The sequence below is a fragment of the Nansenia antarctica genome, assembly GCF_963989245.1.
Source record: "Nansenia antarctica genome assembly, chromosome: 7".
Classification (NCBI taxonomy): Eukaryota; Metazoa; Chordata; class Actinopteri; order Argentiniformes; family Microstomatidae; genus Nansenia; species Nansenia antarctica.
In genome coordinates, this window is record NC_137677.1 from 10,916,628 (window position 1) to 10,941,634 (window position 25,007).

A 25,007-nucleotide genomic window follows, 5' to 3' on the forward strand; every position below is an offset into this window, starting at 1 on the left:
GAAGTGTATTAGGCGTGAGAGGGAGGTAATGTCCATCAACTCGTAAGACAGTTTGTGATTTTTAGTGATTGAAAAAAAATCACTAATCAATTTTAATTAATTTTTAATTTTGCCATTTAGCAGACGCTTTTTTAATCCAAAGCGATTTACAATTACGAATTACAGGGACATTCCCCCTGGAGTAACTGAGGGGAAGTGTCTTACTCAAGGGCACACTAGTAGTGGTGTGGTTTCAGGCGGGATTTAAACTCACAACCTTCCGATCACAAGTCCAACTCACTATCCACTAGACCACCACTACCCCACTATCACTAACCCTAACCCTGAATCTGAAGACAGTTTATCCCTAAACCCTTCAGAATTAATCCGTCTGCTTCTGTCACAGTGACCCAGTGCCATTAGAAGCCATGCATGCCCATGCCATCACACTGCCTCCACCGTGTTTTACAGATGATTGTCGTATGCTTCGGATCATGAGCATTAAGCATATTAAGTTAATTAATAACCAAAGGAGGCTGAGTCTTTATCAATCATTTCAGAGTGTTTATTAATACTCTTGCAAGAGGGGTCTCTGTACAGTCAACATACAAAGTACAAAGCCCACCTCTCTATGGGGTTGGTTCATCTTATAGTTTCAACATTCAGTTCTTGTACAACATCACGTGGATTTTTAGTCACATTCCATTCTTCAAAACAGTTACACACCACTATAGGGGCACAGCACACACTCCATCCATTGTTTTGGTGTATGCTTAGTCTCTAGGCTTCCTGGTGGGCAGGGCAGGTTACAGTGGGTGTGGGGAGTGTCCTGTCCTTGCCTCACATTGATTTATGAATTTTATCTGAACACAATAAAGTGAATTGCTGTTTTCTGTTGGTGGCTGATGCCATCAGAAATAAGACGCCACACAACTTTCCCCCTGGTCTAGGTCTAAGGTCTAACGATTAAGATAAACAGATCGAAATCAAACGAATCATATTTAACATCAAACAGATCATCTACGAGGTATGCTAGTTCTTTCCTGTGTGTCTGTGTGTGTGTGTGTGTGTGTGTGTGTATACAGATAGGAGAATATCTGTGTAACAGTTAATAATTAATATTATCAAGATTGTGTCACATAGAATTAGGATCTACTGTCATTAACCTGTTCCTACATTACATTTACATTTTTGGCAAAAGGAAACAATAATAATGTTGTGTCTGTGTGTATGATTTATCATTATAGTCCATAATGCATCTAGTGGGACTTGTGCAGTTCCTTCCCATCCCATCTGGGATCAAAGCTGTAATAAAAAAAGAAGACAGTACATTTAAAAAGATTGCCCACTGTTACCACCAGTGGCGGCTGGCCAATAGAGGGCGCTAGGGCGCCGCCCCCACCTTCCAACGCAGCCCCACTTCCTAGTTGCTACTTGTAAAATATTTTTTTAAATAAACATTGTTTATTCAGAAAATGCGGCTGATATTCTGTCGGCGCCTATCAGCATTCATTAAAAATCCTCCAATACAATAAACATTTTATCTGTGTGTGTGTGTAAAATTCACTGTGAAAATACATAGGGGAGGAGTCCGGGACGCCGGCCGAATGGCAGTCTATGGCAGTCCAAATACTTTTGGCTTACACGTGAGCTGTAGCAGCGCTCCAATTGGCTAATTGGCTAATTCGCAAAAAATGCGCCCCGAGCATGCGCAGATTATAGGCTTACCTAGGCTGCAGCCTAGGGCCACTACCACTAGGGGTAGTAAAAATTAAAAAATGCGTGAGACTTGAGAGCCCTGAATATCCGGTTGTTAAGTCTGACGTCAAACGTGACGTTTTGCAATTTCCGGGTCCAAACCAGAAATTCTCCGCACCAGAATACCAGTGTACTACAGCGGTAGAATGACAGTTTAATCGTTTTTTAGACTCGGATCTATTCATACAACAAGGGACACAGCACTTTCCTGTTTTCCCCATATTGTCAGGGTATCTGAGCCTCGGAAAAGCGCTATATAAATATAATTTATTATTATTATTATTGCGGCATTTCGAAGACAGCGCCTCAGCCAACTTTGAAACCGGAAACACGTCGCGACTTAACAACCGATATTCGGACAGACAACAGGAGAGGAGAGCAACAGAGAGACAGACAACAGGAGAGGAGAGCAATAGAGACAGAACTGAGGTGAGGTGAGCAAGAGATAGTTCAGGATGATAACAAACAGTTCAGTATGACAGAGAGGTGTCTGTCCATTCTGTTAACATTAGGTCTACTCTGCTAACAAAGACTATTCCAGTTGATTTGTCAGTTGTTGTGCATTATATTTTTGTTGTGTTTGCAGTTTGCCCTTTAATAAGTTATATATAAAAATAATTAAGTTATATATATATTCTCATGCTAAAATCGACTGTAAATCCAGATTTTAAAGTTGATATTCTTCCCCGTGGAGCATGCCCCCATAACCTGTGCCCCACCCCCACCAAAATGTAAATCTCACCCGATCTCTGCAGCCGGAACTCCAATATCTCCACTCACACCTTCCCAGCCATTGCTCGTACATACAAGGCCAACGTTTCACAGCTGAGCTCTATCCACCCGTTCTCTGCAACACGTTCATTTTGTCGGCTTCTAGATCTAATCGTCCTCGTCGACCCAGGTCACCCAAACCTTCCACTCCCCAGGGATCCCATTGTCTCTCCTTCTCGAGGCAAAACCTCTTTTCATGATCTTCCGTTTATCAGTCTGACATTTAAAGTCACATACAGTTGATCACCCTCTATTATATCAAATACAAAAACACAAATGAAAACATCATACATACAACAGACCAGACTCACCCTTCATGTTAGTTGGGAAATATACTTGCTTAACCTGAATAGTTAGGCCTTCTCTGAAGGGGCTCCTTTTCCCCCACAATGATAAAGTGTGACCTGTACAGGCTATATACTACCTTTGACTGATACATCTGCCTGTACTGTTGATGCCTGTACTCAGATTCATGGGGCGTCTTATTTACACAGCTGTAAAGTTCTCTCTTTTCACATGTTTCTATTGAGACTGATGTCACAGCGTGCTGATGCTGTGCTGCTCTGTCCTTCCCTCCAGCTGGCTGAGGAGTATGGTCCCGTGTTCAGCCTGAGGAAGGGCAGTACCAGGATGGTGTTCATATCCGGCTTCAAGATGGTGAAGGAAGCTCTGGTCAACCAGATGGACTGCTTCATTGACCGCCCCATCATCCCTCTGTTCCATGTTACGTTCAAAGGGCTTGGTGAGTGAGTGAACGAGTGAGTTAGTGAGTGAGTTAGTGAGTAAGTGGTATCACTTGTTGTTGTATGTCCTTTACATCGACATACAGGATGCATCTCCATTCACTGTCTAAATTGGAACCCTCTCGGTAAGTAAACTTCTACTATTTAGCTTTCAGCCATTTTGTCTTATCAGATTAGTTTTGTATATAAATGAGAGGAGATGGAGATATATACAGTTACAATCAAAATTATTCAACCCCCTATTGCATTTTAGGCCACATCCACACTGAGACATAAACATTAACGATAACAGCTGCTTCAACCCCTCCTGATACACTGTCCTGAAGTGTACAGTCTCTGTGATGTGAATTTGTGCGCATGACACAGATTGTCTGCTCTTTCAAAGTAAATTATGCTCCCTAGATACAACTGATGCAGGAGCAGAGTTTTCCCCCCAGTGTTGTGGCTTGGTAGCAAGTGAAATGCTGCTTAGAAATGTTGCACAAAAACAATGTAGAATTGCTCTTACTCGATAACAACAGGAATTCAATCCCACCCATTGTAGTCCTAAACATTGTACGTTTACATCTCAATAAAGTAGGCTGTACTGTAAAGCACCTCCCTGAAAAAAACAATGAAGTTGAAATCAAATGCTCGTCCAACGGATTAGTTCTGGCGCTGGCCCCGATAACATCACATCAACAACACAATAGATTGCAGGTATTGTATGGTTATGTGTATATTAAATATAGGTGTGCTCAAAAAAGTCAGACCTGGGTGTTTGAAAGATTCCAATACTGTTTTACTCATAAAAAGTTAAATGTTTATTTAAGCATTGATATCACTGACACATCCATGTTGTGTAAAAGGGGGAGACGTTGACACAGTGAGCACATCGCAATCATTTAAACATTATCTTCATTATTATACATTATTAATCTACTATTATCTTATATACTGTTGTGAATGAACCACCTTGTCCACCTTGTCCAGTTTAGCGTGGTAGGGCACATAGGCGGTAGGGCTTGGGAGCGTGAGTAGATCCCAGCTTGAACTCCAGGCTGGGTTTCTCCCCCTGGGGTGGAGAGAAGGAGAACCTCTGGAGGAGGGAGGTGAAGAAGAGAAACAGCTCCATCCTGGCCAGCTGCTCCCCCAGACACACACGCTTACCTGAGGACACACACACACACACACACACACACACACACACTCTCAATATGGGAAACTGGTGTGTTTTTTCATGGTTGAAACTAGGGATGCACCGAATAAAAATGTATCGGCCAAAGCCGAAGCCGGATTTAAGGAAACATTTGTGACACTGTTTCATTAGGAGGTCCTCATGTCGGCCATTGTGAAACCTCGCAATCGAGCCAAACAAGTCTTGTTGTAAAAAAAAATGTTTTCCGTTTTTTGGCATAGGAAGACAAAATGAAGCGATGAAGAACCCACTCGATATCATAACCAATAGTTTTACTTTCACTAAATACCTACATTTAGTTCGAAGTCGGGTGGGGGGTATTAGTGGAGCAGTGTGTGTAGCCACACCCACCCCAGCTGTATGTAAGTAGCCATGTGCGTGTGGACCTGTTTGTTGACAGGTTTACAAGATGGATGCTGAAGCTCTCGCTAATGCTATCAACAGAATTTCATAAGCAGTGGGCAATTAATGAACTCCTTCATATTGGACTATACATAATGAAAACTCAGAACGGGAACTCCGAACTCCGAATCTGACGATGACGAAGAAGACAACATAATTTCAGACATTGATCTCCACATCAGTTCACTATTCATGGGACAGTCGTCTGCAGACAGACCTTCTGCTGTGTTTTTGGGTACGTTTTAGTGAGTTACATGTGTTGTTTACTTAGGATAGCCAAACAGTTATTTGTTGTTTTGTGAGTAAGGTAGCTAGCCTTTGTTAGCATCAGTTATCAAACCACTGAAACTGCTCACCACAATTATGCCACACCTCTACAAAACTAATAGGAGATGGTGGGAGGAAGAAATAGGTTGTCAAAGATAAAACATAATGAATAAATACATTTGTTGCAGACCTACTAAACATGCAACATACTGTAATATGTTTCATGCACCATTTTAGTGTGTTTGTGTGTACCAGCTAGCCAAACAGGTGTTAGCTTGTTAGCTAGCTAGCTAGCTAGCTTTGTTAGAGATATAATAGATTATAGAAAATGTAAAGTTACTCGTTAGTCCTTGTTATTGACAGTAGTACCATCTCAGTCCAAAACCTATTGTTGACTGTCTGATCAATAGAACTTTTCAGCGATTGAAAACCCTGATAGACATAAAAACTGATCATCAGGCTCAACTTGTCATTCTGAATAATGAAACAGCAAGCACTGGTTCCCTGTTTTGTCTTTACGTGCACAGCTATTTCGCTGGCAAACACGAAAGCTACGCTTATTTGCAGTACAGCACCACCAGGGTTAGGGTTAAATAGCGCCCCCGCCACCACAATTACAGTTAGAAATGACATAAATCCACCGAGTGCAACACTTGTAGAAAATAGAGTTTTGGCGAGAGCTAGAGGCGGCAAGAAATATGACGAAGGCGGCCGCCTCATAATTATGCAGGAAAAACCCTGCTACTATTCGGCGGTAAACATTCAATCGACCGAATACCGAATGTGCTTTTTTTGCTATTATTCGGCTGAATACATTCGGTGGCCGAACCTTCGGTGCAGCCCTAGTTGAAACCATTACAGAATTGAGCTTACCGGCTGAGAAGGGAAGGAAAGCCTCTCGTTTCCTGAACTTGTCTTCCTGGTCCAGGAAGTGTTGAGGGTTGAAGACGTGAGGCGTCTCCCACTCAGTCTCATCAAACAGCACTGAGGTCAGGGTAGCCAAGACCAAGGTGCCCTGAGGATAGACGGATGGACACACACACACACACACACACACACACACACACGCCATCAGTCAGATCATTATGTTTATGCCACATAAACTCGATAACTAAATCAGCCTACTATCACCTGAAAAACATAACAAGAATGAGAGGTTTCATGTCCAAGCAAGACCTTGAAAAACTCATCCATGCATTTGTTTTGAGTAGACTTGATTATTGTAATGGTCTACTAACAGGCCTATCTAAAGGAGCTGTTCGTAAATTGCAGCTCATCCAAAACGCCTCTGCTAGGGTCCTAACAAAAACAAAGACATTTTAACACATTTTTTACACCAATCCTGAGATCCCTGCACTGGCTACCAGTCTCTCAGAGAATGGAATTCAAAATCCTCCTAATTACATACAAATCACAAAATGGTCTTGGACCAACATACATATCAGATCTCCTCCCACCCTATATTGCTGCAAGGTCCCTAAGGTCAGCTGAGACTAATCAGCTAATAATTCCAAGAGTAAAAACAAAACACGGTGCAGCAGCTTTCAGTCACGCTGCTGCATGCTCCTGGAACAAACTCCCAAAAGAAATCAAACAGGCCCAAACCCTTAACATATTTAAATCTAAGCAAAAACCCTTCATGTTTTGCACCAGTTATGACACACAAACACTTCTATGAAGTTCTATCAATGTCTTTTTTCCATTAACTATTGTAATTTTAAATGTTTTATCTATGTTCTTATATTTGCTTTTATTCATTGTAATTTTTATTTTCTCTTGCTGTATTTTTAAATAATGTATGTAAAGCACTTTGAATTTCCCCTGTTGTATGAAATGTGCTATACAAATAAACTTGCCTTGCCTTGCAGACCAACTGATAAATCAAACAATCTGAGGATTGTGGTGGGTTGACATAATTCACCCACGGAACTATGGGTTGGGAGTATTGTTCCGCACGGACAGTTAAGTGCGTGGTACCCGAGTTGTTTATTCAGTTCTACTTACTGCTTGAGTGTGTTGTTGACAATCGTTCATGTCCTTCATTTAACATTGAGCTTTGTCATTTAATACCCTGCCTACAACTCCCGTCTCTCGGCACTACAGGATTCCATTTCTACATTTAAAGTTTAGTGAATTCATTTGACCAGAATCATGGTGCCCTGGTGGGGAAACCAAAGACAGACAGACAGACAGACAGACAGACACAGACAGACAGAAAGAGACAGACAGAAAGAAAGACAGACATAGAGTCAGACAGACACACAGACAGACACACACACACACACACACACACACACACACACACACACACACACACACACACCTACAGAGACAGACAGAAAGAGACACACAGACAGACAGACAGACAGACACCTTTGGGATAGTGTATTTCCCCAGGATGGTGTCCTTGCTGGCCATGTGTGCCAAGTTTAAGGGTATGATGTTGCCCATCCTCTGGATCTCATGGATGACAGCGTCAGTGTAGGGCATGTTCTCCCTGTCAGTCACAGATGGTTGTCTTGCCGACCCAACTACCGCATCAATCTCTGCCTGGACCCTCTCTACGCACACAGGGAACAAGGAATGTTTGTGTGTGTGTTGGTGTCTCTGATGCACACACACACACACACACACACACACACACACACACACACACACACAGACACACACACACACACACACACCTTGTATGTGAGGGTAATTGATCATATAGAGCATGCCCCACTGTAGAGTGGTGGCAGTGGTCTCAGTCCCAGCAGCAAACAGGTCCAGGGTGCAGAAAGACAGGTTCTCCTCATCAAACCCAGACTCAGGATCATCCTCACACTGAGGAGAAAACACAACAAAACAACCGTCTGTCTCCTTATCCATAGCATCATTCTGTCTGCTCCTTATCCATAGCATCATTCTGTCTGCTCCTTATCCATAGCATCATTCTGTCTGTCTCCTTATCCATAGCATCATTCTGTCTGCTCCTTATCCATAGCATCATTCTGTCTGCTCCTTATCCATAGCATCATTCTGTCTGCTCCTTATCCATAGCATCATTCTGTCTGCTCCTTATCCATAGCATCATTTTGTCTGCTCCTTATCCATAGCATCATTCTGTCTGCTCCTTATCCATAGCATCATTCTGTCTGCTCCTTATCCATAGCATCATTCTGTCTGCTCCTTATCCATAGCATCATTTTGTCTGTGTATCCTTTCACCAATCAAATGTTGGAAACAGTATTACAAAAACATCAGGCATCATTATATACCGCACATAAGATTCTTTGCGTGCATGTACCAACATTATCATGTATCAACATTATCATTATAAATTATATATATCATTATACATTATACATTAAACATTATAAATGTATCAACACTATCAAACACACAGACAAACACATACACTCGCACGCACACACACACACACAGGACAGTACCTTTGGCATCTCAGCGAGGAAGCAGTCGATGTAGTCTCTGGGTGCTGAGGGGTCGTGGTCTTCTCTGTGTTCTCTGATCCTGGCCTTGACGAAGGAGAGGAGCCTGTCCACCAGAGTGAAGATCCTTCTGTGTGGCCCAGGAAGGCGCCGCATCAGCCAGGGACACATGTTGTAGATCTACAGACCACCAGCCAGGGACACAGGTTGTAGATCTACAGACCATCAGCCAGGGACACAGGTTGTAGATCTACAGACCCTCAGCCAGGGACACTAGTTGAAGATCTACAGACCATCAGCCAGGGACACATGTTGTAGATCTACAGACCATCAGCCAGGGACACGTGTTGTAGATCTACAGACCATCAGCCAGGGACACAGGTTGTAGATCTACAAACCGTCAACCAGGGACACAGGTTGTAGATCTACAAACCGTCAACTAGGGACACAGGTTGTAGATCTACAGACCGTCAGCCAGGGACACAGGTTGTAGATCTACAAACCGTCAACCAGGGACACAGGTTGTAGATCTACAGACCGTCAGCCAGGGACACAGGTTGTAGATCTACAAACCGTCAACCAGGGACACAGGTTGTAGATCTACAGACCGTCAGCCAGGGACACATGTTGTAGATCTACAGACCATCAGCCAGGGACACATGTTGTAGATCTACAAACCGTCAACCAGGGACACAGGTTGTAGATCTACAAACCGTCAACCAGGGACACAGGTTGTAGATCTACAAACCGTCAACCAGGGACACAGGTTGTAGATCTACAAACCGTCAACCAGGGACACAGGTTGTAGATCTACAGACCGTCAGCCATTTGCACAAAATATTCAACTGCTGATTCAAGCACTTTCAACGACCATTTTCTAAAAACTATCGGGGTCTCATTTATTTTTTCTCAAATTCACACATTAAATAAAAAACATTTAATGGATGTTCATGGTCTGTGGGAGCCCTGTACGGCTATGCTTGGTTCTACTTGGACAAGTTCTACTTTGTCCTACAAAGACACTTAGATTTAGATTTTGTAATCCAAAAATGTATTAGAACCCTATATTTTATTTTATTTATTTTATTGTTTCTTTTTATTTTACTATTCAATCTTTTCAGTTTGTAAAGCGTCTTTGAGTGTCTAGAAAATGTCTATATATGTCTAATGTATTATTATTTTTATTATTGTTATTATTATTATTATTATTACCGTATTATTATTACTTCAAGCCATCATCTTCTACACCTATTTAGTATTCACGCTTCACAGACCGGATAAGGCAAAGCAAAATCGTGATTTTGAACCGACTCAGCAGCGACACACTTGATTCAACTGATCAAAGTCAGTTATTTAACTGATCAAGTCATGATGACCAGTCAGTTATTTAACTGATCAAAGTCATGATGACCAGTAAGTTATTTAACTGATCAAAGTCATGATGACCAGTCAGTTATTTAACTGATCAAAGTCATGATGACCAGTCAGTTATTTAACTGATCAAAGTCATGATGACCAGTCAGTTATTTCAATCAGTTGTGACAGGGCTAGGCTGGGCCAAAAACCTGGACCCACTGATAGGGCTTTCACACGGCAAAGAACCGTGGCGGTTCGCGTTCGGAAACCTCCGAACGTTGGCGCTGTCTGGCGAACGAGCCCGCGTTCATACCGCTGCCGGTGCACGCGGGCTCGTTCGCCAGACAGCGCCAACGTTCGGAGGTTTCCGGTTTCCGGTTTCCGGCACGGTTCTTTGCCGCTTTCACACCGCCAAGGAACCGTTCCCGTTCCTGCTCGCGTTCTGGAACCTCGGTTCTGTCTGGAGAACCAGCCCGCGTTCATACCACTGTAACCAGAACCATCCACGTCATCAATGCTGGGTGACGAAGGGGTGAGTTAAACAAAAATGTCACAACTAGATGGAAATGAGGATAACATCTTCCACTACAGTATCTGAAATAAAAACTATTTTCTATTAAACAAAAGACACTTTCTACACAAGTTCTCTTACTAACCAGCTGCTCCATTACTGGAATAGAAACAAAGTTTCCAGCTTACGAAGTTCACGTTTGCGTGTGCATGTGTGTTTGCTGAGCATGTGAGGAAGATAGAGAGAATGATGAAACTTTTCATAATTTTTGGGATCACTAATGATTAGATTTAGATTAGATTAGATTTTGTCTCCTTCCTTCTTGCTGGTCTTTGCAGCCTAGAATATGACACACCCACTGACGACGTGACTGTTCTATGTTTTGGTTCCCTCTTGAGAACCACTATTTTCTGGTTCCCGCTGCGAACCAACTTTTCAGGCTCTGAAACAATTTATTTTCGGTCTGAACGCTCTGGCCGGTTCCAGACTAGGTTCGCAAACACAAACCGGAACGGTTCCTTGCCGATGTGAAAGCCCTATGAGATTCTCCAGGAGCAGGGTTGAGTATCACTGCGTTCAACTAATGTGAGTCTCACCTGTGCCCCCATCCCTCCCTCTAAGAAGATCAACTCGTTCATGTCCTGCAGGAGGGACTGGAAGTGCTTATCACCGTAATCATAGCGATCCCCAAACACCAGGCAGCAGATGATGTTAGAGACAGCGTTGTTCACCAGTAACTGGGGTGCGAAGGGCTCACCTGTTATGTGCAGTCATAGGATGGACGGTATAATCAAACAATCTATCAATCAATCAATCAATTTAACAATGTGAGGAGAAAACATTGCTACAGTGGGCCAAGTGTAAGGGACGATTAAGGGGTGTGTAATGGGTGTGTCATTGGGTAACGGGTAGGAGCATCGTAAGCATTACCCTATCAAAACCTAGCCACTGGTTGGGAGAGGGTGACACTACTTCACAGTCTCAGGTCGGTGATGTCGCTGCCCAATGCTGATCACCTCCATCAACTACATAATCATCATGCTCTGTAATTACAGTCTTACTGGGTCATTCCAACCAACGTCCTAGATAGTTTCTTTTCCTACGCTCCTGTCGAATAGAGAATCCAGGTGTGCAAAAGCCCTTTTTGTCATTAAAAGGAGAGCAGTCAAATAAAGCTTCACTCAATGCTCTTGGGTAGTTGGGGCGCAGAATACCTTGATAGTTGGCGATGGCTTCGTTCAGAAACTGACACTCCTGCTGGACGGAGGGTTCTAGACTCCTCTTGCCCAGACCAAAGTTCCTCAGAGTGGACAGAGCAAATCGTCTCTGATGCTTCCACTGGGAGCCATTGGATAATACCAGACCTGCAGTAAACAATGGAAAATAATCATTATATGAAAACAATTGGGGTGGTGGTAAATGTTATCATTTGTTTTTGATTGTTCTTCTTGGCTGCTGTCTTGGACCAAGTCTCTCTTGAAAGAGAGACGTCATCTCAATGATACTAACCCGGATAAATAAAGGTTAAATCAAATAGAAATCATGGGTGCATCTCAAAAACATCTGACAAGACTTCCTCTCCTTATCTGCTGACCTGGTCTGCATGAAAGAGAGAGAGCTGGAAGAGCTGGACTGTGCAGATGGAGAAGAGAAGAGACAAGGGAAGGACGCCACCTCGGTTTATTGAGATGCGCCCTTAGATTGTCATGTCATTGTTAAAATGACACACTGGTCAATGACAACATGGTTGTGTTTCATTTGTTTCATTCCATCAAGTTATTACTTTATATTCTACTCCCATTTAATCCCTTTGGCAGGTCAAAGGATTTAATACATTCATATTCACTTACTGTGAATAAACACTATTTTAGTATTGAAAGAACAACTGAAGTTACCTTTGTTTCCTGCAATGTCTTCAAATAAAGGTATTGATGGTCGGTCTACAAAGTTCTCCCCTTGTCGCACCAAGATTTCTCTCACCAGCTTGTGCCCATTAACAACGACGATCCTTCCACCAAAGATTTGAAGGCTGAAGATGTTCCCATATTTTTCAGCAAACTAGGAGAAACATGTGAATGAATGAATGAATGAATGAATGAATGAATGAATGAATGAATGAATGAATGGTCTTTATTGTCATTGCTATAGTACAGGTACCAAACAGAGAACTGGAGAACTGGAGAACCAGTTGCAGATGCCGTAGGTGAGGATGCTCTCCACTGCGCCGCGGTAGTAGGCCACCATTATCTCCTGCTTGTTGTGGTCCTTCCTGAGGACTCTCAGGAAGTAGAGCCGCTGTTGTGCCTTCTTGATGGTGGCTGCTGTGTTGTTCTTCCAGGACAGGTCATCCTGTATGTGCACCCCCAGGAATCGGAGGGCTGAGACTCTCTCCACGCTCTCTCCGTCGATGAGCAGGGGCTGGACCTCAGACTTTTTCCTCCTGAAGTCCACGATGATTTCCTGGGTCTTTGACTTGTTCAGCAGCAGGTTGTTAACCTTGCACAGCTTGCTCAGTTGCTCTACCTCATCCCTGTACGCCGCCTCGTCCCCCCCCCGAGATGCAGCCCACCACGGTGGTGTCGTCTGCAAACTTTACGATGGAGTTGCTGGGGTGGACGGGGGTGAAGTCGTAGGTGTAGAGGTTGTAGAGGATGGGGCTTAGCACGTAGCCCTGGGGGGACCCAGTGCTGAGTCTGAGGGCTGTGGAGGTGTGGGAGCCCACCCGCACCCTCTGGGGGCGGTCGGTCAGGAAGTCCTTGATCCATGCACATATAGAGTGTGATAGTCCCAGGTCTAGTAGTTTGGTCACTAGCCTGTCTGGAAGGATGGTGTTGAAGGCAGAGCTGAAGTCCACAAAGAGCAGTCTCGCGTAGCTGTTTCCCCTCTCCAGGTGGGATAGAGTGGCGTGGAGAGTCGTCGCGATGGCGTCCTCTGTGGACCTGTGGGCTCTGTAGGCGAACTGGTATGGATCCAGGTTGGGTGGGAGGCGTGTGAGTTTGTGGGCCCGGACTAGTTTCTCGAAGCACTTCATGATGATTGGTGTGAGTGCCACCGGGCGGTAGTCGTTTAGGCAGCTCACCGTGCTTTTCTTCGGGACTGGGATGATAGTTGAGGTTTTCAGGCAGGGTGGGATGGTGGCCTGGGACAGGGACTGGTTGAAGATGTTGGTGAAAACCCCGGCCAGCTGGTCGGCGCAGTCCCTCAGCACCCGTCCCAGGACGCCATCCGGCCCCGAGGCTTTCCTGGGGTCCACCGCCTTCAGTACGCGTCTCACCTCATGCTCTGTGAGGGTGAGGCTGCTGAGAGCTGGAGAGAGTGGTGTTTGTGTTGTGGTTACCTCCGTTCGCCCCTCGTCGAACCGGGCGTAGAAGGAGTTCAGCTTTTCCGCCAGCAGGGGGTCGTCCTCTGCGGCTGTGAGCCTGTTGGCTCTGAAGTTTGTCATGTGCTGAACCCCCTGCCACATCCGCCTGGAGTCGTTGCTCAGGAAGCATTCCTCAATCTTCTCTCTGTGGTCTGCCTTGGCCTCTCGGATGCCGCGCTTTAGGTTAGCCCTGGTGGTGCTGTACAGCAGTGTGCCCTTCCCTGCGAAGAAGGCGTTGTCCCTCTCATTGATCAGTTTTTGGACCTTCCCAGTCATCCATGGCTTCGTGTTGGGGTAGACCCGGACCCGTTTGTCCACGGTGACTGAGTTGGTGCAGTTCACTATGTGGTTCAGAACCGACGACGTGAACTGTTCCAGTTCCTCATGCTCATATTCCTGCCATGAGGTGTCATTTAGGCAGATCTGCAGTGGAGCGGACCCTTCTGGCCAGGTTCTGACAGTCTTAGTGATGATGGGAGCACTTTTCCTCATGGTAGTGTAGGCTGGGATCAGGAGGATTGACACATGGTCAGACATGCCTAGATGAGCTAGCGGTCTAGCCTTGTAAGCACGCTTGATGTTGGTGTATACCTTATCCAGTGTTTTTTCTCCTCTTGTTGCACATTTAACATGCTGATAGAACTTGGGTAGTACTGCCTTCAGGTCGGCATGATTAAAATCTCCGGCTATAATGTGAACTGCCTGTGGGTCCGCGTTCTGTTGACCACTGATGACGTCATATAGCCGCGCCAATGCTAAGCTACCATCTGCATTAGGTGCAATGTAAACGCTTGTAATATACACTGCATTGAATTCCCTCGGGAGGTAAGTGGGTCGGCATTTAACAGTCAAGTATTCCAGGTTTGGGGAACAGTGGCTACTTACAGTTTTCGTGTTTAAGCACCAGCTATCCTTCGTAGATATAATGAGCCCACCTCCGCGGGTCTTTCCGCTAAGCAAAGTCCGATCTGCCCGGTGAAGGGTCCGTCCTTCCAGGCTAACCGCGGAGTCCAGGATAGTGTCATTTAGCCAGGTTTCAGTGAGAATAATCACACAGCTATCTCCCACGATGTTATTTTTGGCGACCTGTAGTCTCAATTCGTCCATCTTATTAGCCAGGGACCTGACGTTGGATAGGAAAATACTCGGCACAGCTGGCTTATCCGGGCTACGTCTCAGCCTGGCTAGCAGGCGTTGTTTACGGCGTTGTTTACGGTCTCGCCTCCGCCGCTTGTGCCTGAGGGCGGGGATCGCGTAATATTTTTCACCCGGCGACTGCGCGAGGTCGAATGGGATCCTGTGTTGTTTCAAGAATTCCGCCGTTACAGTCCCCTCGTTTTTCGCACCAACTTCTAGTAAGTCTAGTCTGCTGTAGGTACTATTTACACAACCGTTCCCTATAAGTACTAAAATAAAAATGTACATACAAATGTACTTAGAAACACTTAAAAGCACCGATTTGGGAGCTCCCTCAAGCCTCGCGACCAAGCGCGCCGCCATCTTGGAACTAGGCGCGACAAAACAAAGAGACATTGGGTGAATCTCAATAGTGTTAAGTTGGGTAACCAGGGCTGGACTGGCCATCTGGCATACCGGGCATTTGCCCGGTGGGCCGCGGTAGTTTTGGGCCGAGCCGACCGGCTTTTTTTTTTTTTTTTTACCAGCCGGCCCGGCCGAAAGCTACCATCGAACGGCCCATAAATCGAAAGCTACCATTGGACGGCCCATAAATCAGGAACAGCGGCCCATTGGTCAATTTTCTATACAGACACTGGGCTGGCCCAATCAACAGAGAGAAGGGGGGGGGGGGGTCAGGGGTCACGCACGCACGCAGCACCAGACCTCCGTCTCAGTTTCGCGGTAGTTTTGGGCCGAGCCGGCCGGCAAAATAAATTTAGTTAGCCTGGATAGTTACTAGATAGATACTAAGAGAGATGGAGCGCAAAAGCACACTAAAACGGAAGGGAGGCTGGGAAAAACTTAGGGAGAAAAACAAAAAGAAACTCGAGGCAGATGCTGCCAAATGTGTAAACATTAGGGACATGTTTTCTGCACCCTCAAGTTTACCACAGCAGCAACAGCAACAGGTTGAAGAGGAGGCTAGCAGGGAGGAGCGGGAGCAGGGTACAGATACAGAGGATAGAGAGGATACAGAAGAAGCGGGGCCAAGTCAGCCTGTAACCGTTGACCCGGTAAGGAAAATATAGGTAGCTGTGTAGGGGTGTAACGGATCGCCCCCCACGGTTCGGCACGCATGTGTACCGCGGATCAATTGCAAAATGTAACCAAGTAATAATATTACTTAATATTAGTTAATATCTCTTGTAAATCACAATGTAGAGTTGCCATGAAAAGATAGACGCGACAGTTGCGTGCTTTGTTTTACTCTAAAGCGCAATGATAGGTTGATAATGGAAAAAAAATCTAGAACAACAAGGCTGCGTTCGTAAATTCGCTCTGGAATCTGATCACTGAGTACACTGGTCTACTTGCACTGGTACCATTGCTTACTGTATGTAGTCGTCTTTGTAGTGGTTTGGGGGAATACTACAGTTTGTCATATGACTGTACAGCACAGTATATAAGACGAGTATATAAGGCAAGTATTTTTGTGCTGGTGGGTGTGGTCCGACCGATTGGGGTGGGCCTGTCTGGGCCAAAAATGCCAGGGCCTAATTTTTGTCCCAGTCCAGCCCTGTGGGTAACCCTTACTCTACAAACTCCTCTGCACAGAGCTGAACAAGGATAGAGGAAAGCAATATGGTAGATAGGTTTTTTAACCTGACCAATGAACTGAACTGTTGTCAATCAGCTGTTTGTTGATAAACAAGCTTAAGGGCATTTGCCCTCGGTAATGTTTTCTTCACTCATACTGTAGCAATATGATGTATGACAACAAAGGAATGTTGAAGGATGATTCACTAGTTCAGCATAGCATGTTAGAGCCTGTATGGTTAGCCTACCTCATTGACGTTGAGGATATTAGGTTAGCAAAATAATCTTTTAAATCTCTTCTTAAAACTCAGTTTTATGGACTAGCCTTTAATTTATGCAGCCCTTGTTCTTTTTAATGTGTTTTAGAATATAGATAATTTAGTATTATCGGTTTTATCTAGCCTATTTGACAAAAAGCATGCCAGCCATTTACTCCTAAATAAAATAGAGTTTAAAACTGCAGTCTTTTTATGTCCTACAGAAATAACATCAGAACAGGGCTTCTTCATAAAATACATTTTCCAAGTTTGCTCCTTATCCTGTCATAGATGTACACATTCTTGATTATATGGTTAAACAATTACTATAATCTAGTTATATAACCATGAATCTCTGAATCTACAAATTCACTGGCAGAACATTGCATGATGCACAATATAGAGTACATGTCTCCATCTAGTGACCTGTGTGATAGTGCCATAACAGTGTACCATATTTGAGGTTAACCCGTGCGTCCTTAAATGTCGCTTGCGGTTATACATTATTATCTATACATTATTATCTATACATTAATATCTATACATTATTATGTATACATTATTATCTATACATTATTATCTATACATTATTATCTATACATTATTATGTATACATTATTATTTCTACATTATTATTTCTACATTATTATCTATACATTAATATCTATACATTATTATCTATACATTAATATCTATACATTATTATTTATACATTATTATTTATACATTCATATCTATACATTATTATTTATACATTATTATCTATACATTAATATTTATACATTAATATTGTTACAGCAGTGTCGCAGCAGCCTGGACCAGTCTGAGGAACTGACCTGGGTGAACTGCAGGTGCATGCGGCTCTGCTCGATGTGATGCAGGTCTCCTATGAGGGGCAGGGACCAGGGACCAGGGGGGAAGCTCTTCGGCCGTCTGTTCTTCCACGTGTTGGCGAAGAACAGGAAAACACAGAGAAACAACAGAAAGCTGCTCATGTCCATCCATCCTAAACAGAAGATGTGCTCCAACGCCGTCATCATCACACCTCAGGATGTGGTGACAACAACTAAAGACCTTCTTCCTACCTACCTACCTACCTACCTTCTGGCTTTGTCTACGACGTTGAGAATAACAAAGAGGAAGGGACTCACAAGTGAAATCGAACAAAACAAAAAAACGAGACGTTTTCACTACTGGCTACAACATGAACAATATTCTCATCAACTAAACACTAAACGCATCACATACAACTAACATCTCCCACTGACAGCACTGCGGAGTGTGGGAATGCAAGGCAAGGCAAGGCAAGGCAAGGCTATTTGTATAGCACATGTCATACAATATAGGGGCAGTTCAAACTGCTTTACATAAGCCTTCTGTTGTCATGCATGCTGTGTGCCAAAGTGCAAAGTAAAAAGTTCAACTGAACTTTCAAAGTGAACGTAAGTTAACGTAAGTTCAAAGTGAACGTAAAGTTAGCGATTAAAAAAAGTGGGTGGGACTGGACACAGCCGTTTGTCTCATTATTAAAATGTTCTAGTAATTGTCAATGGTTATGAGTTGTGTTAGACAGCGGTTTGCTTATCCATTAATATTCGGCACACTGCGACTTTGTGCGTACTCTCCCCGTGAGAGAGCTTACCTGCAGCGCTGCAAATTATAATAATAATAATAATAATAATGCATTTTACTTGTATTGAATGAATGAATGAATGGTCTTTATTGTCATTTATATAGTACAGGTACCATACAACGAAATTTGGGAGGGGGGGCTCCCCTGGTGCTTTTTAAAAAAACTAAAAACAAGAAGGGAAAAAGAGCTGGTTTACATAAATAAAGGCTATATACACTATCCACTATACTATACTATACAAATAAAACACTGTGCTGTACTCTATGCTATGCTATAAATATCCTAACATTTCCTATCCTAACATTTCCTATCTCTGAACCTTATGTTCATTCAAAAAGAATCTCAGAGTGCTACAGAGAGAACAAAACAACAACCGTAAAAACATAATAAGTTAAAAACAAAACAACCTAAAAACATAATAAGTTCAAAACATAGTAAAAAAATAAAAATAAAATAAACCACAACTATGAATACAGGTTCAGCAGTCAAAGGCCTTTTTGAATAAAACGTTTTTTAGGCCTCTCTTAAAAGAGTCCAGGCTCTGTACTGCCCTTAACTGGCTAGGAAGGCTGTTCCACAGGCGATCAGAAGGCTCGGTCCCCCATGGTGCGGAGCCTGGTATTGGGGACCTGGAGGAGCAAACAGTTTGAAGACCTGAGGGTGCGGGTGGAGGTTTGTGGAGTGATGAGTTCTTGTAGATAGGGAGGTGCGTGTGCGTTGATGCATTTGTGGGTGAGAAGAAGGACTTTGTAGTCAACTCTGAATGAGACAGGGAGCCAGTGTAGTGAGTGTAGAATGGGGGTTATGTGCTTGTATTTGCGGATTCTCAGCAGGATCCTGGCAGCGCTGTTCTGGATGTATTGCAGCTTCTGTATGCTTTTGCCAGGAATCCCGATGAAGAGCAGTAGTCCAGTCTTGAGGAGATAAAGGCATGGACAAGTTTCTCTGCATCTGACAGGGTTAGAGTGGGACGGAGTTTGGAAATATTTCTGAGATGATAGAAGGAGGTTTTGCACAGGTGTTTTATATGGTCACTGAAGGTCAGGTGAGGGTCAAACCTAACCCCCAGATTTGAGACTGAGGAGGAGAAGGGGATGACTTGACCCTCGAAGGTGAGCTGTGATATGGGCGAAGACTGAACCTGGTGTGGGGTGCCAACAAGAAGAGCTTCGGATTTGTTACTGTTTAACTGAAGGAAGTTGTTGTTCATCCATGCCTTTATCTCCTCAAGACAGTTGGTGAGACATGACATGGCTGCAGAGGGGCTTGGGGCAGTTTTAATGTAGAGCTGTGTGTCATCAGAATAACAATGGAAAGACATCCCATATCTGGTGATGACACGACCGAGGGGGAGCATGTAGGTGATGAAGAGGATGGGGCCGAGAACCGACCCCTGTGGAACACCACAGGTAACAGGGAGAAGTCTGGACTTGCATCCTCCCAGTGAGACGTATTCAGTCCTGCCAGAGAGATAGGACTGAAACCACTTCAGTGCAGAGTCTGAGAGTCCAATGGTGGTGTGGAGGCGCTCTAGGAGGATAGTGTGATCCACCATGTCAAATGCTGCTGTCAGGTCCAGGAGGATGTCATCAGCAGTTCATTCGTCACCCTTAGCATAGCCGTTTCTGTACTGTGGGCTGAGCGAAAGCCTGACTGAAATCTTTCAAACAGGTTGTTGTGTTTGAGGTGATCCTGGAGTTGGGAAGCAACTTCCTTCACTAGCACCTTGGACAGGAAGGCAAGGTTGGCGTATGACTTGAGCAGAGCAGTGGGAATGGGGTCCAGGGCGCAAGTGCATGATTTAATTCCTCTAAGGATTTCCATAATGTGGCTCTGTTGAACCTCTGTGAAACATGGGAGAGATGGCAAACTCCCAGGCGAGGGGTTGGTAGCAGAGGGAGACAGAGAGGAAGAGCTGGGCATCAGAGAGTGAATGTTGTTGACCAGGGGTCCCCAAACTACGGCCCGCGGGCCGAACACGGCCCACCCCCACACTTGGACCGGCCCTTTGAACAACATGTAATTTCTAACTGCAATTGCGGCATTGCACCGACGTGGTGGCGGGGGCGCTGTTTCGCAAATAAGTTAGCTTTCGTGTTTGCTAGCGAAATAGCTGATAGTTGATGTTGACTGCTCAAGGAGAATACATATTTGAAAGTACAGAATGCCTGAGAGCCTTATATTGCATTATATTACATTACATTTTGAATGGTCATCTGGTGCCTGAATATTGTGTTTTCCTTTACATAAATAATGACATTTCCACCATAAATTGATGCAGAAAGGGCACAAATTCATCAGAATGCAAGAAATTAAGTGTTTGATGCTCGTTTAAGGACCCCCAGACAGCCCTGCTTCATGGGTCCCCCTGTGTATGATGAGGGTCCTCCCTCAAGTATCAGACTGTAAAACTGATTATATTTCATTGACATATCACTATAGGTATAAATTCCATCCAAATTCAACTGTTTAGACTTTGCTTGCATCCACCAGTGCTCTCCTGCGCGCAATTGCTTTGCGCAACCGCCTCCATTCCACTCCGTTCCATATTATTTTATGTTAGAGACCAACCCAGGCCCCCCATCACAGAAAGGAAAAATGATGTGGCCCTCACAGAAAAAAGTTTGGGGACCCCTGTTGTTGACCTTGGATCTGAAAAAGTAAATGAAGCTGTTACATCGCTGCTCTGTAGCCTCAGTAGTGGGAGATGGTTGTGGCTTCAGGAGATGATTTATGGTGGAAAAAACTAGCTAGCTAGTTATAATAATAATAATAATAATAATAATAATAATAATAATAATAATAATAATAACAACTTGCATTTATATAGCACCTTTCAGGGAACCCAAGGTCGCTTAGTTATCTAACCAGCTAGATATACATTACCACTAACTCTAAACTAGCTTGCGAGCTAAAGTTACCTGAGGTAACTTACCTCTAAATATGGATCTGGCTGGGGCTAAGTTAATTTATTTGAGGAGGTAAACACACACTTTGTTTTAAGCACTTTGAACAAATTACTTACCAACAAGGCATCTGCCTATGGTCCTAGCGGTCACCAGCAACTAGACTCACTCACTGAACATGTAACTACAGAGATGTGTGAAACCTGGACATAAACAAAACCTTCCAAAAGGGTTTAGGCAAGGCAAGTTTATCAGAGCTTCCTACGCTGAGCTATGGTAACTTTCCCGCACCTACAGCACAATACCTCCGGAAAACCGCAAAAATTAGGCATTCATCGGTAGGGGCTATGTGCGGTAAAGTTACCATAGCTCATCGTAGGAATCTCTGATGGACTCGGGGTTGGTCTCTACGTGTTTAGGAGACTCAGGCGCATAAAGAACACGAAAGGGCTCATGTCTCCATCACAACCACAGCACAGCTAGGCGCGAATCATACGAAGGGGAGCAATATATGGCAGGGGACTTTTCTAGGCAAAACTCCGGTTTTGAAAAAAGCACTCCGTACCTTACGAGGTGATAACTACTAATAAGCTGCCAAACCAAAAGGTCTATCATATCAAAACATAATCTAGGGATGTATAGGAATAAGAAAATCACATCTAGGATTTGCCCAGAATTTGGTAATGAAATGTTCAATTTGGGGGTTTGGCCCAAGGACTATATGTCTCAGTGTGGATATGGCCTAAAATGCAATAGGGGGTTGAATAATTTTGATTGTAACTGTATATATCTCCATCTCCTCTCATTTATATACAAAACTAATCTGATAAGACAAAATGTCTGAAAGCTAAATAGTAGAAGTTTACTTACCGAGAGGGTTCCAATTTAGACAGTGAATGGAGATGCATCCTGTATGTCGATGTAAAGGACATACAACAACAAGTGATACCACTTACTCACTAACTCACTCACTAACTCACTCGTTCACTCACTCACCAAGCCTTTTGAACGTAACATGGAACAGAGGGATGATGGGGCGGTCAATGAAGCAGTCCATCTGGTTAACCAGAGCTTCCTTCACCATCTTGAAGCCGGATATAAACACCATCCTGGTACTGCCCTTCCTCAGGCTGAACACGGGACCATACTCCTCAGCCAGCTGGAGGGAAGGACAGAGCAGCACAGCATCAACACGCTGTGACATCAGTCTCAATAGAAACATGTGAAAAGAGAGAACTTTACAGCTGTGTAAATAAGACGCCCCATGAATCTGAGTACAGGCATCAACAGTACAGGCAGATGTATCAGTCAAAGGTAGTATATAGCCTGTACAGGTCACACTTTATCATTGTGGGGAAAAAGGAGCCCCTTCAGAGAAGGCCTAACTGTTCAGGTTAAGCAAGTATATTTCCCAACTAACATGAAGGGTGAGTCTGGTCTGTTGTATGTATGATGTTTTCATTTGTGTTTTTGTATTTGATATAATAGAGGGTGATCAACTGTATGTGACTTTAAATGTCAGACTGATAAACGGAAGATCATGAAAATAGGTTTTGCCTCGAGAAGGAGAGACAATGGGATCCCCGGGGAGTGGAAGGTTTGGGTGACCTGGGTCGACGAGGACGATTAGATCTAGAAGCCGACAAAATGAACGTGTTGCAGAGAACGGGTGGATAGAGCTCAGCTGTGAAACGTTGGCCTTGTATGTACGAGCAATGGCTGGGAAGGTGTGAGTGGAGATATTGGAGTTCCGGCTGCAGAGATCGGGTGAGATTTAAAATGTTTGCATTTGTGTCACGGCTTGGTGAAACGGTTGCGAGACCTTGATGTGCGTCACCAGCACTTCAGGTATTTGTCATTGTCATTGTATTAACAATTATATTTCATGAACATAGTATTTCATAAAAATGGTGTGTTGGTAACAGTGGGCAATCTTTTTAAATGTACTGTCTTCTTTTTTTATTACAGCTTTGATGCCCAGATGGGATGGGAAGGATTTACACAACAAGTCCCACTAGATGCTTTATGGACTATAATGATAAATCATACACACAGACACAACATTATTATTGTTTCCTTTTGCCAAAAATGTAAATGTAATGTAGGAACAGGGTGTGACAGTAGATCCTAATTCCATGTGACACAATCTTGATAATATTCATTATTAACCGTTACACAGATATTCTCCTATCTGTATACATACACACACACACACACACACACACACACACACACACAGGAAAGAACTAGCATACCTCGTAGATGATCTGTTTGATGTTAAATATGATTCGTTTGATTTCGATCTGTTTATCTTAATCGTTAGACCTTAGACCTAGACCAGGGGGAAAGTTGTGTGGCGTCTTGTTTCTGATGGCATCAGCCACCAACAGAAAACAGCAATTCACTTTATCGTGTTCAGATAACATTCGTAAATCAATGTGAGGCAAGGACAGGACGCTCCCCACACCCACTGTAACCTGCCCTGCCCACCAGGAAGCCTAGAGACTAAGCATACACCAAAACAATGGATGGAGTGTGTGCTGTGTGCTGTGCCCCTATAGTGCTGTGTAACTGTTTTGAAGAATGGAATGTGACTAAAAACCCACGTGATGTTGTACAAGAACTGAATGTTGAAACTATAAGATGAACCAACCCCATAGAGAGGTGGGCTTTGTACTTTGGAACTCTATGTTGACTGTACAGAGACCCCTCTTGCAAGAGTATTATTAAACACTCTGAAATGATTGATAAAGACTCAGCCTCCTTTGGTTATTAATTAACAACGGCTCATGATCCGAAGCATACCACATCATCTGTAAAACACGGTGGAGGCAGTGTGATGGCATGGGCATGCATGGCTTCCAATGGCACTGGGTCACTATGTGACAGAAGCAGACGGATTAATTCTGAAGGGTTTAGGGATAAACTGTCTTCAGATTCAGGGTTAGGGTTAGTGATGAGTGATTTTTTTTCAATCACTAAAAATCACAAACTGTCTTACGAGTTGATGGACATTACCTCCCTCTCACGCCTAATACACTTCTATTGTATTGTCATAATGAAATAGGGTTATAACATTTACATTCTGTCAATTCAGGAAGGGATTTGAGTTCATAATTCCAAAATGAATGATCATAAATAATGAGTTCATAAATAAAACAAACAAATTACTAAAACATAAACGTTTTTAAAACACTGTAATTTCTGCATCAGAGGCCTCCTACAACAACATCTAAAAGGTGAAATCCCTGGGTATCCCTGGGTTACGGCAAAGAAGTGGAATATTCTGCAATGCCGAGTCAATCACCTGATCTCAATCCTTTTTAATTTTCACCAAGTCAAGTAATAAAAATGAACATTTTATTTATGATTATGTTAATTTATCCAATTATGAAAATAGGGGACTGTGTATAAAAAGGGTTGCAATTCCTAAACGTTTCATATAATATTTTTGTTCAAAACTTTAATTCATTCTGAAAGTCTGCACTTCAATTACATGATAGATTGTTTCCTTTCAAATCCATTGTGTGGTGGCGTACAAAGCCAACATTCTGGAAATTAATTTTTAATTAATTAATTTAGCCATTTAGCAGACGCCTTTATCCAAAGCGACTTACAATTACGAATTACAGGGACATTCCCCCTGGAGTAACTGGGGGCTAAGTGCCTTACCCAAGGGCACACTAGTAGTGGTGTGGTTTCAGGCGGGATTTGAACTCACAACCTTCCGATCTCAAGTC

General features: G+C 43.6%; 1 protein-coding gene across 2 annotated transcripts; it reads right to left on the reverse strand.

Annotated features, from left to right (window-relative positions):
* Positions 1–4,106: 4,106 nt before the first annotated feature.
* Positions 4,107–17,973, reverse strand: LOC308162200 (cytochrome P450 2J2-like). Of its 2 annotated transcripts, XM_080536320.1 has the most exons (10): positions 17,830–17,973; positions 17,565–17,661; positions 12,291–12,453; positions 11,610–11,759; positions 10,992–11,152; positions 8,532–8,708; positions 7,782–7,923; positions 7,471–7,658; positions 5,971–6,112; positions 4,107–4,400 (listed from the first exon to the last, which is right to left on the reverse strand). In XM_080536320.1, exons 2-10 carry the CDS (start codon positions 17,583–17,585, stop codon positions 4,225–4,227), a joined length of 1,320 nt encoding a protein of 439 aa, XP_080392446.1. In that variant the 5' UTR covers positions 17,586–17,661; positions 17,830–17,973; the 3' UTR covers positions 4,107–4,224. The 2 variants fall into 2 exon arrangements, with proteins under 2 accessions (XP_080392446.1, XP_080392445.1); XM_080536319.1 differs by having other exon boundaries at positions 17,565–17,973.
* Positions 17,974–25,007: the final 7,034 nt, after the last annotated feature.